The following is a 19660-nucleotide window of genomic DNA, read 5'->3' on the forward strand; positions in this document are numbered from 1 at the left end:
TGCTAATAAGCGATGGTCACATAAATATCACCCTATACCAGAAACCTACTGACCGCTACACTTACCTACATGCCTCCAGCTTCCAACCAGAACACACCACACGACCCATTGTCTACAGCCAAGCTCTAAGATATAACCGCATTTGCTCCAATCCCTCAGACAGAGACAAGCACCTACAAGATCTCTATCAAGCATTCTTAAAACTACAATACCCACCTGCTGAAGTGAAAAAACAGATTGACCGAGCCAGACGAGTACCCAGAAGTCACCTCCTACAAGACAGGCCCAACAAAGAAAATAACAGAACACCACTAGCTGTCACCGTCAGCCCCCAACTAAAACCTCTCCAGCCCATCATCAAAGATCTACAACCTATCCTGAAAGATGATCCCTCACTCTCACAGATCTTGGGAGACAGACCTGTCCTCGCTTACAGACAACTCCCCAACCTAAAGCAAATACTCACCAGCAACCACACATCACTGAACAAAAACACTGACTCAGGAACCTATCCTTGTAACAAAGCCCGATCCCAACTCTGTCCACATATCTATTCAAGTGACATCATCATAGGGCCTAATCACATCAGCCATACCATCAGGGGCTCGTTCACCTGCACATCTACCAATGTGATATATGCCATCATGTGCCAGCAATGCCCCTCTGCCATGTACATTGGCCAAACCGGACAGTCTCTACGCAAAAGAATTAATGGACACAAATCTGACATCAGGAATCATAATACTCAAAAACCAGTGGGAGAACACTTTAACCTGGCTGGCCATTCAATGACAGACTTGCGGGTGGCTATCTTACAACAGAAAAACTTCAAAAACAGACTCCAACGAGAGACTGCTGAGCTGGAATTGATATGCAAACTAGATACAATCAATTTAGGATTGAATAAGGACTGGGAATGGCTGAGCCATTACAAACATTGAATCTATCTCCCCTTGTAAGTATTCTCACACTTCTTATCAAACTGTCTGTATTGGGCTAGCTTGATTATCACTTCAAAAGTTTTTTTTCTCTTACTTAATTGGCCTCTCAGAGTTGGTAAGACAACTCCCACCTGTTCATGCTCTCTGTATGTGTGTATATATAGCTCCTCAATATATGTTCCATTCTATATGCATCCGAAGAAGTGGGCTGTAGCCCACGAAAGCTTATGCTCTAATAAATTTGTTAGTTTCTAAGGTGCCACAAGTACTCCTGTTCTTTTTTCTAAAAAGGAGAGTCACGCATAAAGGAGGGGGAGGACAAAAAAGCTAAAGAAGAGCAAGACAACAGAACCATGATGGCCCAAAAATAAATTTCTCCACTAACTTTGATATCACAATCACACTGGATTAACATGGAACAGCAAGGTTGCATATGGGTTACCGACATACAAATTTGATAGCCCTCTGGACTACCATGCTACAGAACAATTTACTGACATGTACAAAAGACCGCAGTTGCCTAGATGTGATCTGCTTTTTCTCGACATGCATCCTGTCCATGGTTCCTGAAAAATCTGTTGTTGAGTAATGGCTCATCTTGTTCTATGGGGCTGTCAGAGACATTCCTATGCCCAGCCTGGGAGAAAAGGAAGCAATACTGACCTCTCTCTTCGGTCTTGGGGCTCATCTCCTCTTCCTTTTCCTCCTCATCACTGCTGGAGCTCTCAGTTTTCCCTTTCATTTGTTCCAGCTGATCCAAGTTAACCCGCCCAACCAGCTCAAAATTACGACTCACCTTAAAAGAAACAATATAAACATTAATTAATATTCATGTCTATTAAAAAAAAACCCAACACCTCTATTTGCAGAGTAATGTCTGATGAGTAAAATTTGCCAGAGGCCATTTTTACCAACACTCTGTCAAGTTAATACCCATTCCCTTGAAACACAATTAGACACTCCTCTAATTGTTTCACTTATGTTTTTTTATAAAGCATTTCTCCATGTTTCACCTTGCAACCCTCTTGTCAGCTGAGGAACCTTCCTTGTTTTTCCCCTATGTGCAGGTTTTAAACTTAATTAATAATAATAATACAGGTATCACTATTAACCCCCAAGCATTCTATAGTCTTCATCATTGCAGGGGATTACTAATCTGATGTGGTATCATATTAATATAGCCCCATGCTAGTGCAGCAGAATGATTCATTCAGTTTAATGCATGGAGAGATGGGTCCTTTAACTATACATGTCTGCTGTCCGAGTGAGTACATTTTCACTCATTAATAACAGATTAATTTTAATTACAAAGGGTTGCTAAGTGCTTCACAAACTGATTTACAAACCATAAAGGGAACACTTCACCCAGCAGTCAAATTCAGCTAACCCTTACGTGAAATGCGCCAGCAATTTAACAGCTCACAGCAATAGTACATAACAGCTCAGGATGGAAAGTGAAGAACTCGTGTATCCAACTGAAACGGTGGACAAAGATTTACAACAGAGGCGCAGATACAATTACCCAAGATGAAACACGACCAGGACGCTGGGGTTAATACCTTTTATGTGACCAGCGCCCTGGGATTTTTAATGACCACTAGTGGTCATGACTTTGGATTCAGATTGATCTGAAACGACAGCACCTCCAGTAGCACCAGCATTATGCCAAGGCTCTGATCCAGTACTGACAACATTTCCTGCAGCACCTTGGATGAAGTAACAGCTTGACACGACTGTTTTCTGGGAGGGGAATTGGAATGAATTTAAAGCGCAAGTCACTTTACATCTGAGAAACTTTTACAAAGTGAAGTGCTTTCCCACAGAGAAATGACAATAAACACAATAGCATGACAGCAGCACCTACAACTAACAAACAAAAGTTTTTTTTTCTCCTGCTGATAATAGCCCACCTTAATTGATTAGTCTCGTTAGAGTTGGTATGGCAACACCCATTTTTTCATGTTCTCTGTGTATATCTATCTATCTATCTACCCTACTGTATTTTCCACTCCATGCATCCGATGAAGTGGGTTTTAGCCCACGAAAGCTTATGCCCAAATACATTTGTTAGTCTCTAAGGTGCCACAAGTACTCCTCGTTCTTTTTACCTACAACTAAGGAGCACTGCTAAATACAAGTACTGTGCACAAAATAGTCTGAAATAACTAATTTTTAAAAAGTGTGAGAGAGCATGAACAAAGTAACTGCTGGGTTATTTAGGCTATGACTAGAGACAAGAATACATCTCTAGTAAGAGCCAGGACAGGGGTAAAATCTTCCCATAATGAAGCACCCAATCAAAGGCATGGGGAATAGTGAATCCTGGCCCAGCACCTGGGCTGTGGTCAGTGGGGGAAATGGGAGAGCTAAAAATTGTATATTGCAGACGAGTAGAAAGATTCTAAAGCAGCAGTAAAGAGAAGAGGAGAGAAGCATGCCAATTGTTAACAAGCTGACATAAGGAAAATAAACGCATTGCAGTTCAGTTCACAGAGCTAGTTTTTTTAAAATGCAGTGGAATAACTTTTAGGGCAAAACAGATTCTGCTGATACTTTTGGTGCTCATTTTGTCAATAACATTTTTGGTTTGTTTAGCAAAAGTAGTGGGAGTAAATTTCCAGCATGGAACAGGAGGTAAGCAGCTAAGTGATTATCTCCCTACAAACTCTGACAAAAAATATGTATTCCTAAAATTCTGAGCTGAAGCAATGCAAAGCCTCAATCCTGGAGAGGATCATCCCTCGAAGAACATCTTGAGTTAGAATTATAGGATCTGATCCAAAACCAAGTGATATTACTGGACATATACTTAATAACTTCAATGGGTTTGGGTCACACCCATAGTCAGGTAATTCTAAAAATTAATATTGCCAAAGCACCCTTAACTTAGCATGATGTACACATGATGTATTTTTTATTTATCTTTTCCTTAAGTGTAAACCAAAATGTATTACACGGTTATTAAAATATGTACTACATGCAATGTTGTTGATGTTATTTATTGCCAGAGCAATTTCAACTTTTGAAATCTCCCAACTTTTATGGGACTGGATCACACTGCCTTAATTGTTGCTTCACAACTATTAAAAAAGGTAAATTCTCCACATAGACATTCAGGTATCTGAATGGCTCAGGAGGGGTACCCACAATTCAGGAAAAAACCCTGCAAACAAACAAGATTTTGGAAAATAGGAATTTCACAAAAAAATTATTCCATCCTGGGGGTCATTTCCAAATCTTGACTCACTTACCTTTACTAAAAGTCAAGTCAACTTACCACTTGCAATGTGTACATAGTCCCAAAGAAAATCCTGCTAAGAACTTACTTTATGCTCATCTCGAAGATGAGTGTCCAGCTCCTCCGTGTGTTTGGTCTCATAGTAGCACAGTTGGCATTTGTAAGGTTTCAGTTCATTGTGCTTCTCTATGTGCTGCTGTAAGCTCTCATCACTGGAGCAGGTGAAGGTACACTTATCACAGCGGAAAACTACTCCCTGCAAGTATTTTGACAGTTTGGATCGGCAGACTTCAATGGGAACAACTCGCTCTTCTGTTGAGATAAATGTGATGAGAAGAGCATTTTCATTTAAAAAAAAAGTCAGCACTGTATCAACAGCCTTCCCCCTCTTTCCCCCCGAGAAACAAGATTTGCTATGTATGTATACAATCCATTTAGCAGCAAGTAGTTTGAAACATTTTCTTGAGGGTGGGATAAGATGGGGGGAGCTTGACAAAGCCCTGGCTGGGATGATTTAGTTGGGGTTGGTCCTGCTTTGAGCAGGGGGTTGGACTAGATGACCTCCTGAGGTCCCTTCCAACCCTGATATTCTATGATTCTATAAGAGCCTTTAAATATTACTGTAGTACTCTAGTCACAGACCAATACTCCACTGTGCTAAATGCTGTACAGATTAGCTTTTAAATACTGTGACTAAGACTAGAGATGAACACCCATTTCATTTCCCACCCATGGGCTCAATTCTACCAATTCAGTTTTTCATCCCAATCTGCCCAATGTGTTAATATACATTTCACGCTTTAGTTTAAATATATAGTGAAAAATTATTCTATTGAATTTTAATATTACTCACACACAGACAGGTGTCTATATTGTATGTAACACACAATCACACTCATGTAACAGCGTCACCGACAAGAAGTTTTCCACATTTCCACTGAGCTAGAATTCTGCAATTTGGTTCCTTCATCCACTATGGGCCACTGAGTATTGTGTGCACACCGGGGAAATCCCCCATTCAATATAGGGTCACCAAAAGGTCTTCATTACTTAACTGCCCTTTTGAACTAGGGCACAGGAATTTAAGACTGTTATCCCTTAAGGACTGCAGGTTAAGAGGCAGTTCAATGTTTCTAACATAGCGAATCACTAACGACTTATTTTAAAGAAGTAGGCCCGATTCTCAGCTGATGTAAACTGGTGCAGCTCTCTGAATTTCAACGGAGCTCTGCCACACAAGAGGTGGATCCAGACCAATGTGTCAGTTTCTTTGGTAAAGTGGAAATGTGGGGTCTCTTGCCTCCCATTTGGAGACATTAAAGTAATCCTGGTTTCTAGTAATTTATTGTACTGATAGAATTCCTACACACACCCCCAACCCCACCCCCACCCATAGAGGAATGATATGCATATAATAAATGCATTTATCATGCATCTCTGACCATTTCATGTGCCCTCTCTGCCAAGTAATCTATTTTTCAAATATTTAAATATTCCAAACCCCTCAGCTGCTTCAAGCATCTGTTTATTAAAACAAAACAAAACAAACCAACCTGATTTCAAAATATTTCCTTCTCCTCACACCAACCCAAAAGGTGGAATTTCCCCCAAAGCTATTCTTGCTAAAGGCTCAGAACAAGTAAGATTTGCTCCTGCACCAGTGACAGTTGTTCCATCTGTAAAAATGTCAACTCATGGCCCTTCAGGGGAAGAAAAAAACCCAGTGGTGGTGGTGGTGGTGTTGGGGAGGCTACAAGATAACAGGATTTAAAGTTGTGACATTTGGGGGCATAGGAAAACTATTTTAGAAGGCTCCCTCCGAGTTCTGTGAATTTGGACTTGTGGAACCAAGGCATCCGGCTTGAAAGCTGCTTTCAGCACTGGAAAAATACCAGAGCCTTTCATCCTATGCCGGATAGGAAAGCACATCAGAGAATGGCCAGTAAAATGTAACGGCATCGTCTGGGCTAAATTAAAGGCTAATGGCTGAGCGGGGCACAGATCTGGAGTTCCCCGGTTCCAGTTACAGAACTTCCAAGGGCTCTCCAAATCGGACTGCCATGAAGCCCAAGAGTGACTCAAAAGTCTCCTCACCACTGTAGGCCTGCAATGCAGGCTCCGGTCCTATAAACTCCCTCCCCCTTCAGACTAGGAAAGGGCACAGAATCACTGCTCCTCTGTGCCCATAAAAGGGAAGTTAAACCACACTGATGATGTGTAACTGATTGAGCTGAGTAAGTGACACATGGCAGAAGGCTCTCAGAGGCAGACTAACGACATCCTGCGCCCATAACTTTTAATGGGAAACATACTCCATGCTTAAAGTTCTCTAACAAGCCATTCCATGCTCTAGCTGATAATGGCTTGAGCCCAGTGAATGGTCAACTTCTATCACCGCCCATTAACTGTGGCTAAAGAGAGGGTGATGTGCTGCCAAATGTCAGCCACATCCTGTGAAATCAGGGACCTTTCATTCTGACTGGGGCCTCTGGACATCATCTCAACAGAAACAAGATTTACAGTGTGTTTTCATCCTTCAGTGCCACATGGCAAAGACCCGAACGTCACAGTGAGAACCAGCCAGTACAAGGTTGTACACCTGTAACTCGTTATCTGCTGGGGAGGGAGAAAGGGCACCAATCAACATAAAAGACCAGATCCTCAGCTGGTGTAAATTAGCATAGCTCCACTGTTTTTATGCACAGCATCCATTACTCACCCTCAACCCCCTGCAAAATTCGTGCTTGGACAGACAGCCTGACACCAAGGCCCTCTTTCCGTCTCTGGAATGGCTTCAGAACAGACTGCAGCAGGGCAGCCACCCCATGCCTCACTCCTGTCCAGAAAGGCTTAGCTCTCAAGATGCAAGGGTATTTCAGTGCCCAAGTACATTAACCCCTCGACCGCTCTACTGAGGCTGCCATTATTAGTGTCAAACATGATCTGGTCACATGTTTCTCAGGAAGGAGGACTTGGATGGATGATTCAGGTATTGACCTGGCTGTCCTTTAGAATTTGGGTGCTATGTGTATGAAAGAACCGCTCTTCGTGGGCCCTTGAAAGCGGACATCATCTGACTCTTCCCAAGCCCAATTCTCAGTTTCACTAAGGTCTCTTTACACTGCCTGAATGGTGTAAAAGGGTCTTTCTGTAGGTTCATTGCAACAACACTCACAAAGCCTATGTACAATGAAGCTTTGCCTAAGGAGGATGGGGCATGGAGAGGGTAGAAGAACTTGATTAAATTTGGATGCTTTTTTCCCTTTTTTGGAGGGGTCTTTCAGTAGTGTTGACTATCAAGTTCATTTATTTGTTTTCAAGTTTTTATTTTGTATGTCTAGAGATCTACGACAGGAGCACTGGATAAATTGGATAAAATTAAAAGACAAAACATGTGTCTCTTTTCACAGGGCCAGATTAGAACTGAGATGAGAGATGCTCTATCTTATAGAGCTTGTTGGAAAATGGAAACAGAAGTGCAGCTCTGCAAGGAGCGTAAATGTGCTAACGCGCACACACGGTCCCATCTAGCAAATGGCCTGGTCTCTATTATTTTCAGCCACCAATAACTCTTAGGGGACTGTTCTGGCAGCTGGGCAGAGAGATGCTTCACAGCTGCCACTCAGGCAGCTCTGCTCTACCTGAAGACTCACCAAGACAGGGGTTCAAGGCTGCTCTACGTGGCTGGAGAGTTGCAAAGTCGCTGCAGTGGTGCCAAGGAACTGACCCACAGTTTCACAGAATAGTTATCTGCCTGCTCCCTTGGGGTGTTGTGAGGATCAACTCGTTAATATCTGCACAGTGCTTTGAACATGTAAAGTGCTACCAAAGATTACTGAACATTTGCAGTTTTCCTCAAAAATCTTGCATCAGTGGAAGTTTTCCAACCAGGTCTAGCGCGCTGCAACCCATTCTCTTCTCTACGCTTGTTTATTCACACTTTAAAAGCTGTGCCTACTCGCACAGTCCAGATACAAACACAGGACAGAGAACAACCTCACTAGGGCGCCTATGTGCGGTAACACAAGTAATGACGACAACAACAACTCACACAAACTATAAAACAACTTGCACAAACTATACCTAGTGAACTCTTCTGACCCAATCAATGCCTCAGAAGTGCCGATAAACACATTCCTCAGTGATGTCTCTAACAGCCCAAATACAGCCTAACCCACCTCCTTCTCAAAAGCCACAGAAGACGGATCCTGCAGATCAACAAACTTGGGCTGTCTAGTGCGATAACACCTTTGGAGGATGAGCTCAGCACCGAGTGCCATTGCCTGCCAAGCTTTTACACTCCGTGAGCTGGCTCTATCACAGAGGTGGGCAAACTTTTTGGTCCGAGGGCCACACTGGGGTTGCACAACTGTATAGAGGGCGGGTAGGGAAGGCTGTGCCTCCCCAAACAGCCTGGCCCCCGCCCCCTATCCGCCACCTCCCACTTCCCACCCCCTGACTGCCACCCTCAGAACCCCCGACCCATCCAACCCCCCTGCTCCTTGTCCCCAGACCGCCCCTCCCACGACCCCCACCCCCTATCCAACCCCCCTGCTCCCTGTCCCGACCCCTATCCATACCCCCGCCCCGACAGCCCCCCCGGGACTCCCACCCCCTATACAACCGCCCTCTGCTCCTCATCCCCTGACCACCCCCTCCCGGGACCCCCTGCCCCTAACTGCCCCCCAGGATCCCCACCCCCTTATCCAACCCCCGCCCCCCCGGGACCTCCACCCCCCTATCCAACCCCCCGCTCCCTGTCCCCTGACTTCCCCAACCTCTATCCACACCCCCACCCTGTGCTCCTCGTCCCGTGACCACCCCCTCCCATGACTCCCTGCCCCTAACTGCCCCCCAGGATCCCACCCCCTTATTCAACCCCCCCGCGCTCCCTGACTGCCCTCCTGACCCCATCCACACCCCCGTCCCCCGACAAGCCCCCCAGGACTCCCACTCCCAACCCTCCCTGTTCCCCATCCCCTGACCATCCCCCCAAAACCTCTGCCCCATCCAACTGTCCCCTCCTCCCTGACTGCCCCCCAGGACCCCCGCCCCCTTACCCAACCCCCCTGCTCCCCGCCCCCTTACCAGCAGTGGGAGCTCGCAGCCACGAAACCTGGCCAGAGCAAGCTGCACTCCCTACCCTGCCCAGAGGGAGCGGCGAGCCAGAGTGTGGCCCGCGCTGAGATGTGGCTACAGGGGAGGGGCCGGGGACTAGGCTCTCTGCCCGGGAGCTCAGGGGCCGGACAGGATAGTCCCGCGGGCCACTTTTCCCAAGTCTGCTCGATCACATGCCTTTTGAGTCCTAGGAAGGTCTGTATGATCTTCCCAGATGCCCCTTCAATACAGTCTTTCCAACAGCCGGAAGTACTTATCAACTTGATCTACTTCATTGTTTGGAGCCTTTCTAAACCTGAAGCAGCCCAGAATATAGTGAAGTACGTTGTGTGACAGGGCTGCCACACAAGAAGACTCTCCTCCAGGAAAAGATGGCATTTGAAACCCACATTTGCTCAGCATCAATATCGTACTGCGAGATTCTGCTTAACCTGCGAGTAGGCAGGGAGCCATCCCACACATGGGTTTGGATTTAGGCAGCCAACAGACCATCTCTAAGCATCAAGTGTGATAACTTTCGGCAGGAATCCCAGCCCAGAGTGTCCAAACAGCTGTCTCTTCTGGACAAGCCTGTGGTTAATAGAGTAGGATAATCTCGAAGTCAGCTCTAAATTGTTTTAAAAAGTTTTGGCCATTTTTGCTCCAAAGTATAGTTGATGCAGGCGTGGTGAAGAAAGATATTTTAAGTCCTAATGGGATCTTCTGGGGTGTCCAGGGTAGAGGACGGTGCAGATGGAATAGACCCATCCTTTAACAATGTATATGGAACAGAGATTTTTAGATAATGGACTCATTAGAAATACATTCATATGGTAAACATGTTTCTGGGTGAGCAGGGTGCTATCTTGCCCCACAGAGTGATAGGAGAAGCATAACGCATGCTAACCAGATGTCAAATGATGGTAAACATTTCTGGTGGAAATTCTAAACAGAAATTTCAAATCTGCCCTCTATCCACTTTGGTCTAATTCTTTGTATTTCATAGAAAAGAAACAAAATACATCACTAAAAATATGTGCAAAGGCTTCTGGGCTACTCAACATTTTAATGTTCACATTCAGATGAAAACTTCATTTCATGGGCCTGAAATAAACAGGTATCGTTCAAGGTTTTCTTTGTCAGACACAAATACTACAAGGGATGTCTTTACCTCTGTGCAGGACTATATGGTCAATCATGTTACGTTTGTATTTGGTGTGGTACAGGCAAAGAGGACAGCGAAGGTCTTTGGGTCCTTCCTCAGGAACTGCGGAATGCCCAGCTTCCACGTGCATAGTAAAAGCAGATCTATAAAGTAAGGAGAAGCAGAAGAGATAAAAATCAGTATTTCATAGGTCTACACGTCAAGTGCCACAGCTCTATCACTGAACTGTTATTTAAAGTGCTACAGATGCCACTTACTCCTGTCTGTGTAAAACCACACGATACTTCAGTGGGACTCCTCATACGAGTAACACATGTGTGTATGTATTTGCAGGATTTACTCTTACATAGCCATCACATACTCTGACAAAATATTCTATTGCAGTGGTTGCACTGATCACGGGGCTATAGTTAATGCAGCAAAAGAATTTCCATTCCACATGCTCAAAAGAGGTCTTTGGGCTGAAAACTTCCATGCCTGGTCTCTGCCAAAGGCGAAACATGTTTGGAAAATTTGAGCAAAATTCCTTCAACAGTTCTGGAGTCACAAGGCTGAAGATAAATGTCATTCTGACAACAGAAACATTCTCGCCACCTTTCTTTTGTGGGCCTAACTCAAAAACAGCTGAAACACTATGCTCTAGATTTGGTATATAAAGAGACTTTAGTTAGCAGAAAATGTTTTGCAGCAAGTTATACAGATACACTGCACACTCATACCTAAGAGTTAACTATGTACCTATGTGGCTACAAGGCCAGCTGTGGAGGAGGCGTTGGTAAACTTGAGTGGTTCAATAATTTTGGATTACGGAGTGATGGAGCCTGTAAATGCAGCAAGCTGCTTAACTCTTCACTAAGGAATTTACAGTCCCTGTTGGCTTGATATAAGGACCTTTGGACTATAAGGTGGATAGAAAGCTGGCTAGATCGTCGAGCTCAACGGGTAGTGATCAATGGCTCCATGTCTAGTTGGCAGCCGGTTTCAAGCGGAATACCCCAAGGGTTGGTCCTGGGGCCGGTTTTGTTCAATATCTTCATTAATGATCTGGAGATTGGCATGGATTGCACCCTCAGCAAGTTTGCAGATGATACTAAACTGGGAGGAATGGTAGATACGCTGGAGGATAGGGACAGGATACAGGGGGACCTAGACAAATTAGAGGATTGGGCCAAAAGAAACCTGATGAGGTTCAACAAGGACAAGTGCAGAGTCCTGCACTTAGGACGAAAGAATCCCATGCACTGCTACAGACTAGGGACTAAGTGGCTAGGCAGCAGTTCTGCAGAACAGTGGACGAGAAGCTGGATATGAGTCAACAGTGTGCCCTTGTTGCCAAGAAGGCTAACGGCATTTTGGGCTGTATAAGTAGGGGCATTGCCAGCAGATTGAGGGACCTGATCATTCCCCTCTATTCGACATTGGTGAGGCCTCATCTGGAGTACTGTGTCCAGTTTTGGGCTCCACACTACAAGAAGGATGTGGAAAAATTGGAAAGAGTCCAGCAGAGGGCAACAAAAATGATTAGGGGGCTGGAGCACATGACTTATGAGGAGAGGTTGAGGGAACTCGGATTGTTTAGTCTGCAGAAGAGAAGAATGAGGGAGGGATTTGATAGCTGCTTTCAACTACCTGAAAGGGGGTTCCAAAGAGGCTGGATCTAGACTGTTCTCAGTGGTACCAGATGACAGAACAAGGAGTAATGGTCTCAAGTTGCAGTGAGGGAGGCTTAGGTTGGATATTAAGAAAAACTTTTTCACTAGGAGGCTGGTGAAGCACTAGAATAGGTTCCCTAGGGAGGTGGTGGAATCTCCTTCTTTAGAGGTTTTTAAGGTCAGGCTTGACAAAGCCCTGGCTGGGATGATTTAGTTGGGGATTGGTCGTGCTTTGAGCAGGGGGTTGGACTAGATGACCTCCTATCAGATTCTATGATTCTATGATAGCAAGAAAATGACAAACTCTGCTGGCTTTGGGCCTGGTCCAGTTGCCAATGAAGTCAATAGGAGTCTTTTCATTGACTTCAATGGGTGTTCTGCTGTGTTTCACTCTTCATAATGAATAGAGGATGGGACTTTTCTACATTCCTGAGAGGAAAGACCGAATCCCCAAATGCTTGAGAAACACTGCATTAAGGAACGCAAACTTCCATGTCAACAAGTGTTAACATATAATTAAATATGTTGATTTAAGACAGTATTGTTTTGTCCAGTGTTATTGGTTGGAGAAAGGAGTAATAATAATAAGTGATGAACAACAGTCTAAAACCATGGAACTGGAAATACATGGAAATAACTGAGTTTTTATTTTGGGGGTGTTTAACCGATTTGATGAAATATTCAAATATACCGTCACACACTTTTGGTTATGTGTTTCACTTCTGCTGTCTGAACTAGATGGAGAAAAAGGGAGGAGATTATAAAGTTATATGATAAAGACTTCTTTAGACAATCAGTGGGAACTTCACTAGAACATCTGCCTTCCTCATGTCTCATGCTGGCTTCTAACGTCCTCCAAAAACACACACAGGAGTTTTCTGATGGGCCATAAACTCTCATGCTTCAAGGCATAAACCAACTCTAACAACAGATGATCGGGAAGAATCATTCTCTGTGGACACACTATTCTGTAACAACCTATTGCAGGGATTTCTTGCACCTTTCCTCTTCAGCAGGAAGTAGTGAATGCTGTCAGAGACAGGAAAGTGGATTAGATTAACCCTGGTGTGATCTGGAAAGGCAGTTCTTATGTATTTCTCCCTAATTATCCATTGTTATGTTTCTCTTCAGCTCCAGTCAGCCATCTCAGGAACCAGAGTGCTTGTCTTTTAAAGTGTTAGAAGTGATTTCAGTTTATCTGTTTTGTACAATACTTACTTAAAGCCTGTATAAAAGGAACAATCTTTGCACTTGAAGAGTTTCTTTCCTCCATGTTTGTCACGGTAGTGACGCCGAATGCTCTGAATGTAACCCGAGGAGAATTCACAAAATTCACAGTTAAGGATGGCTTCAGTTTTCTGTTCAGCTCCTGCAGCAGCCCCAGAAAGTGGGATGGGGCTAATGTTGTTGTTGTTCCTGGCCAGAGCTGCTGACTGGTAGTGGTTCAGCTGTTGCTGAACATCAGGAGGTTCGGAGTACGAAGAATCTGGGGAGAAAGTGAAGGGGAAGTTATACCAGTTGGTCAGAGAATGTGAGGTTTTAAGGACCTGATCCAAGTCCTGTTTACTTTGATTGGAGTTAGATCAAGCCCTAAATCATGAAAATTTAGACACTTCTTTCAGAAGTGGTGTGGAGGGAAGAATGGTACTTGTTCATCTCTACAATCTCAAATCTAGTTTATATTTTACAATTAAAGGCAGTTGACTGAAATCATTATTTTTAATTATCAAGTGAGAGGCTTCACAATGGAGGCAGTATAAAAAGGAGCCTAGTTTCAAGAAATCTGTAAACTGTGAAATAGAGGCAGGTTAATATACTGTGTGCATTCTTCTATATTTGACGCATAATCCAAAACAGATTTTCAGCTGGTGTGAACTGGTGCATTTCCATTGATTTATGCTAATTTACACCAGCTGAGGATCAAGCCCCTGATGTTTATGAGTAACCTATTTTTTTTTCCAAAGCATTTACAGTTATTTCCCCTAAAATTCATGGAATTATTGGAGAAACCCCTTAGCAAAGCTAGCTAAAACAAAGTGTTCCAGTATGGAGCATTCACTAGAATATCTAACTATTCACATCCTAACATTAGAAATGATTTTAATTTTAAAATATAAAAATCAGATATATTCTCCAGTGGCTGATGTTCAAAAGTGAGACAATATTAAAAAGGATATTTCATCTTAAATCCCACTAAAGAGATTTCCAATCAGGTTTCCTTGAAAGATGTTTTTAAAGTTTGGCTACAGTGACAAAAACATCGATGTCATACAGACAAGTCTTAAGGAGTCCAAGAGAATTTTAAATGCCATTAAAATATCATGACAGAGAAATGAGATTGATGGGGCATGGGGGGAAGGAGAAGAGGAGGGAAAAATCTCAGAACACAAACTGAAAACCAGAATTCCTTCCTCCCAACATAAAAAAAAAAAAAAAGGGTCTTGAACCTTTCCCAATACACTGTTTTGAATGTGGAGGTTTGGAATTCATCAGCTTTGTCCTATATAACCAACAGCTGCCCATGAATGGCACGAATGAAGGCAGATGAATACCGCACAGATGAATTTCAGTGTAACTTTCCTGAAAAGAAAACAAAAGGCTCTTTTCTTAAGCTTTTCAAAAAAAGAAAAGAAAAGAGAGAAAGAAGAAGAGGGACTACAAACTGTACAAACCACCTCCTGCTTTGATGGAGACTTAATTTTCCAAAGTATAATTCCCTGAGGCAGGATATGTAGGAATTCTCTAACACCCATACTCGATGGAACTTAATACCATCCATTCTAACCAATTAGTAAAGACAAACAAAAAGCAAGCAGCACTACATAGCACTCACTGTGGGGACTTCTCCCCACCTGTCTTCAAAAGAGTACAACGCTCGCTTGCTTTCTCCCTGCCAAAAAGGGGAATATACAGGCTTTAGAAATGATAAACAAAACAAGGCAAAAAACAAAACAGGGAGAAGAGTTAAATAATGTCTCACGCCTCCCTTGGTTTATCACCAGGTGTAGAGTGAGGACAAAGGACTAGACATAAAGGATCCTGGTAAAATGCATTAAGTTCTCTCCTACATTCTTCTATCCAAGTCTCATGAACCCAGACCTGATCAGAATGCAGCATTTAGCATCTGTGCATTCATTCTTTCTGTAGCAAGTTTACCATTTCATTAGTGGTTTACAGTGTCCCCCCCTCCCGCCCCCTTAAAACCTCAAGGTTTGTTTTCCTTTTGTTCGAAACAGTCCCCCTATTCCCTCCACATTAGCACAGGCCTAGCAAGCTCAGAGCTGAAGCAGCCTTCTCTAAAAGCCATTACTCCCTTAAAGAGAGAGCAGGCAACGTGCTCCTCTGTATTGCTTTTGGCCAGTAAGTCATAAGAGTTCATTGTATATTTTCTTTCAAAGGGGGGAAGCGACTAACGTCTGGGTTATGTGACCCAACCGTTCTAACGTCCCAGCTAGACATAGCCTCCCATACAAGGGCTTGGCATCCTAATAATTTTGATGTCACAGCAGGCAGTTGTGTGCGCGCGCCATTCAGGCCTCCTGTAAATCATTGAACAAAACCTTGTTGATCCATTACTTAGCAACAAGGAGACTGACAATTTCCATCACATCTCCAGCATTCTGGGCCAGATCCTAAGCAGAAATAAACAGGTGCATCTTCATCCACTCCAATGGAGTTGGGCGTATTTATAGCAGCTGAGAATCTGGCCCACATTTTCACCCATCAATGTTTTGAATATTATCCATTGGTAAAAATGTGGCTAATCTTTTAACCAGAAGTGGGGTTTTTTGGAAGATCCATTATACTTTATTTTATTTTACATATTTTCCTTCTCCCTAGAGTCTGCTGCATATTACTCCAGCTGTCTCATTTAAAAAACAAAAACAAAAAAACAAAAGAGAAGAAGCCGTAAACTCTGGTATTTACATATTTATGTGGAATCTGCTCTGTGAAACTTGCAGAAATAAAGAGGCACTCTTATAAACCCACAGGAGGAAAAAGGTGAACCAAAGATCAACTTTCCTATCATGGGAAATACCCGAAAGGAACATAATGTGTATTTGAATTTTCTTCATTCAACTTGGATTTGTGTTCATTTGTTTTCTATTTTTGGTTTATAGCTCTTTTGATGAAAATATTCTACACTTGATCGGCACTTCAATATTTATAGAAATAAGTTATCCACACACCGCTGGAGATTGTGATTATACGCTCACAATGTTAACATTTATGCCTACAGCTCTGCATGGATATTTCACCCCTCTTCCTTTGCCAGTATGCTTTAATTCTCTCAGATTCCTTAAGCAGTGCAAGATTTAGCTCTTCCTGAAGGAAAACAACTAGGATTAACATGTGTATATGTGGCTTCTGTTGATTTCTGAGAAGCAGTTTGCCAGACAATGTAATATTCTAGTTCAAAGGTGGAATGTTTACAGACACGATTCTACCAAGAACACTTAGGGCCCAGTCCAAAAGGCCACTGAATGGAACAGAGTCTTTCCATTGACTTCAATGAGCTCTAGACCAGTGGTTTTCAATTTTTTCATTTGTGCACCCCTAAAAAATTTTGAATGGAGGTGCGGACCTCCATTGGAAATCTTAAACATAGTCTGGGGTCCATGGACCTCAGGTTGAAACCACTGTTCTATGGTAATGACAACCTTTTGTGGACCCCTTAGACAGTCTGGACACCCCCAGGGGTCCATGGACCACAGGTTGAAGACCACTGCTCTAGACCAAGCCCTTAGTACCTGATCTAAAGCCCACTGAAGTTAATGGAAAGCCTCATAATTGACTTCAGTGGGCTCTGGATCAAGCCTTTAGTGCATAGTACAGCAAGCACTGTATGTAGGTAAAAGCCGAGTTAGGGGTAAAAAAAGGTGGTGTGGTGCAATAATGACTGGGTAGGTTCTTTATTCTGAGCAAAAGAATGGTAATTCAATACAAAGGAGAAGGGGTAGTATAGCCTCAACTCAGCAAAACATTTATGTGTGTGAGTAATAAATTCCATCCCTGGTCAGCAACGTATTTAAGAACTTATTTAACTCCCATGGAATTGGGGGGGGGGGGTCTAGAAGCACCCAGAGTTACACTTGGGGGCAAGGATTGTCTCTCTCTAGATGTCTGTACAGCACCTAGCACAATAGGGTCCCAACATGATTAAGGCCTCCAAGCACTACCACAATATTAATGTTAAATAATAACGAGGCAAGACAAAAAGACCTGGATATAAGGTAAATAGGCAGGTGGTATTAACGAATGACTAGGACCCTACCAAATTCACAGCCATGAAAAATGCGCCACAGACCGTGAAATCTGGTCTTGTGTGCGCTTTTACCCTATACTATACAGATTTCATGGGGGAGACGAGCGTTTCTCAAATTGGGGGTCCTGACCCAAAAAGGAGCTGGGGGGGGTACCCTTACTTCTCTGCTGCCTCCACAGCCGGGCAGCCGGAGAGCAGCAGCTGTTGGCCAGGTGCGCAGCTCTGAAGGCAGAGCCCCGCCAGCAGCAGCACAGAAGCAAGGGTGGCTTACCATGCAATGCACACCATGCCATCCTTACTTCTGCGTTGCTGCCTTCAGAGCTGGGTGGCCAGAGAGTGGTGGCTGCTGACTGAGGGCCCACTCTGCAGGCAGCAGCGCAGAAGGGTGGCAATGCCATACCAGGCCATCCTTACTTCTGCACTGCTGCTGGTGGCAGTTCTGCCTTCTGAGCTGGGCTCCCAGCCAGCAGCCGCTCTCCGGGTGCCCAGCTCTGAAGGCAGCACCGCCAGCAGCTGCGCAGAAGTAAGGGTAGCAATACTGCAACCCCCCTTGCCTCACAACTCCTTTTTGGGTCAGGACCCCGACAATTTCAACACTGTGAAATTTCAGATTTAAATAGCTGAAATAATGAAATGAACTATTTTTAAAAATCTTTGGCCATAAAATTGACCAAAATGGACTGTGAATTTGGTAGGACCCCACTAATGATGCAAATTACACACCAGCCTTTTGTTGCATCCAGAGGAGAAGTTGGGTTGGACAAACTCCCAAAAGGCATTTGCAATCTCAGCCCAGAGTAGACAGAGGGTCTTGCAATCCAGGTTTGAAGAAAGTAAAGAAAAATGGTATCCCAAGTTTGCATCAAAGCCCAGCAAGAAGAAGAAAGACATTCAGCAGACAGGGAGTAGTTAAAAAATGATATTAAATAATGGAATACAGAAAGCCAAAAGAGAGCCCCTAGAAGATTCATAAAAGGAAAAACAATCAGGAACGAGGGCTGAGCACGTGATCAGAAAAACTAGCCAATTTTTAAAATACAAATCCAAAACATGAGACTGGCTAACATGACAAAGAAAATATGGGACAGTTCTGTACACAGATATCAGAAACTGCGACTGGCAGAGAACAAATCAACCAGGGCAAAATAGTCAAATAGTCCAACAAATCCCAAAGAGATTTGCTTTTAACAGCGATTTTTACCCAGAGGCCGCACTGTGCCACTGCAAACGTTGGAAACAAACTATAGACTTTTCAGACATAAAAAGAGTAGCAGTAGCCCCTCCGTGAAGGAAGAATTGGTCGTAACTGAGACAATGAAACTTGGAAGAACAATGGGTACAGTAGAAATATTGTGACTTGAAATGTAACCGGTAAGATTTTCCAATAGGCCAACTGCATAGACAGTGCCATAAAACTAGCAGATAACTCAGTTCCTGCCTATATTATAGGAGGGGATAGTCAAAAGTGCTCACCATTGACCTAATTCTGTTCTCAGTGAAATCAATGGAAGTTTTACTATTGACTTCAAAGGGAGCAGTTAGGTCAACACAGATTGCTTCTGAAAATCCCGTCTATAAGTAAATGATGTGCTCGTAACACATGGTGAAGTGATCATCTGAACTGGTTATATGCAGTACAAGTTGGAGGGTGGGATGGGGAAGAGTTGCTGTGAGGATATTCAACACAGCCATGTGCTAACTATATTTGTGCATCCATGCCTACCACGTTTCCTAACCATTGCAGGATAAAATTTTCAAAAGCACCTAAGTCACTTTGGAGCTTAAATCTCATTGGCTTTAAGTGGAACTCAGGCACTTTTGAAAAGTTGACTCAAAGTGCCTGGAGGATATGCAATCAGATCATTTCAGCAACACCAGTGCATACTGGATGCTCTATTAAAGAGGCCTACGAAAGGAAGGAGTAAGATTGGCCATCCCAGTTAGGAGGTCCTAGCAACACAGAAAAACAACAGTGTTGTGACTGGTTACTGCTTTTTACACTGGAAAGAGCAACACATGGTTGGCGGATGATACCATACCTGGTATGTACAGCCATACATAATGGCATTAACTGTTTACAGAGTTTGTTAAAAATTATGGTATCAGGAGTCTATGGGGAAACACCTGGACTTCCATAACTCAAGAGAATGAGAAAACTCTTCTGTATTAATACAACATATTAACAATAAATATAATATGTAAGGTACAAGAGGATTTCTTTATTCCAAAAGAAATTAAGCATATCTGAAATAAGCAAGTGGAAGAGATGCAATAGAGAAAACAACAGGTTCATACATATAC

General features: G+C 43.4%; 1 protein-coding gene across 6 annotated transcripts in view; it reads right to left on the reverse strand.

Annotated features, from left to right (window-relative positions):
- The window catches only part of ZNF462 (zinc finger protein 462), a 116821-nt gene that overhangs the window by 12982 nt on the left and 84179 nt on the right, over positions 1-19660 (reverse strand). For all 6 annotated transcript variants that reach the window (XM_054031669.1, XM_054031671.1, XM_054031670.1 and 3 more), the window contains 4 exons: positions 13312-13579; positions 10448-10584; positions 4268-4491; positions 1605-1737 (listed from right to left, as the gene is read on the reverse strand). In XM_054031669.1, coding sequence (XP_053887644.1) covers positions 1605-1737; positions 4268-4491; positions 10448-10584; positions 13312-13579 — 762 coding nt within the window. The remainder of the gene's footprint in view (positions 1-1604; positions 1738-4267; positions 4492-10447; positions 10585-13311; positions 13580-19660) is intronic.

This window comes from Malaclemys terrapin, chromosome 6 (assembly GCF_027887155.1).
Source record: "Malaclemys terrapin pileata isolate rMalTer1 chromosome 6, rMalTer1.hap1, whole genome shotgun sequence".
NCBI classification, from domain to species: Eukaryota; Metazoa; Chordata; order Testudines; family Emydidae; genus Malaclemys; species Malaclemys terrapin.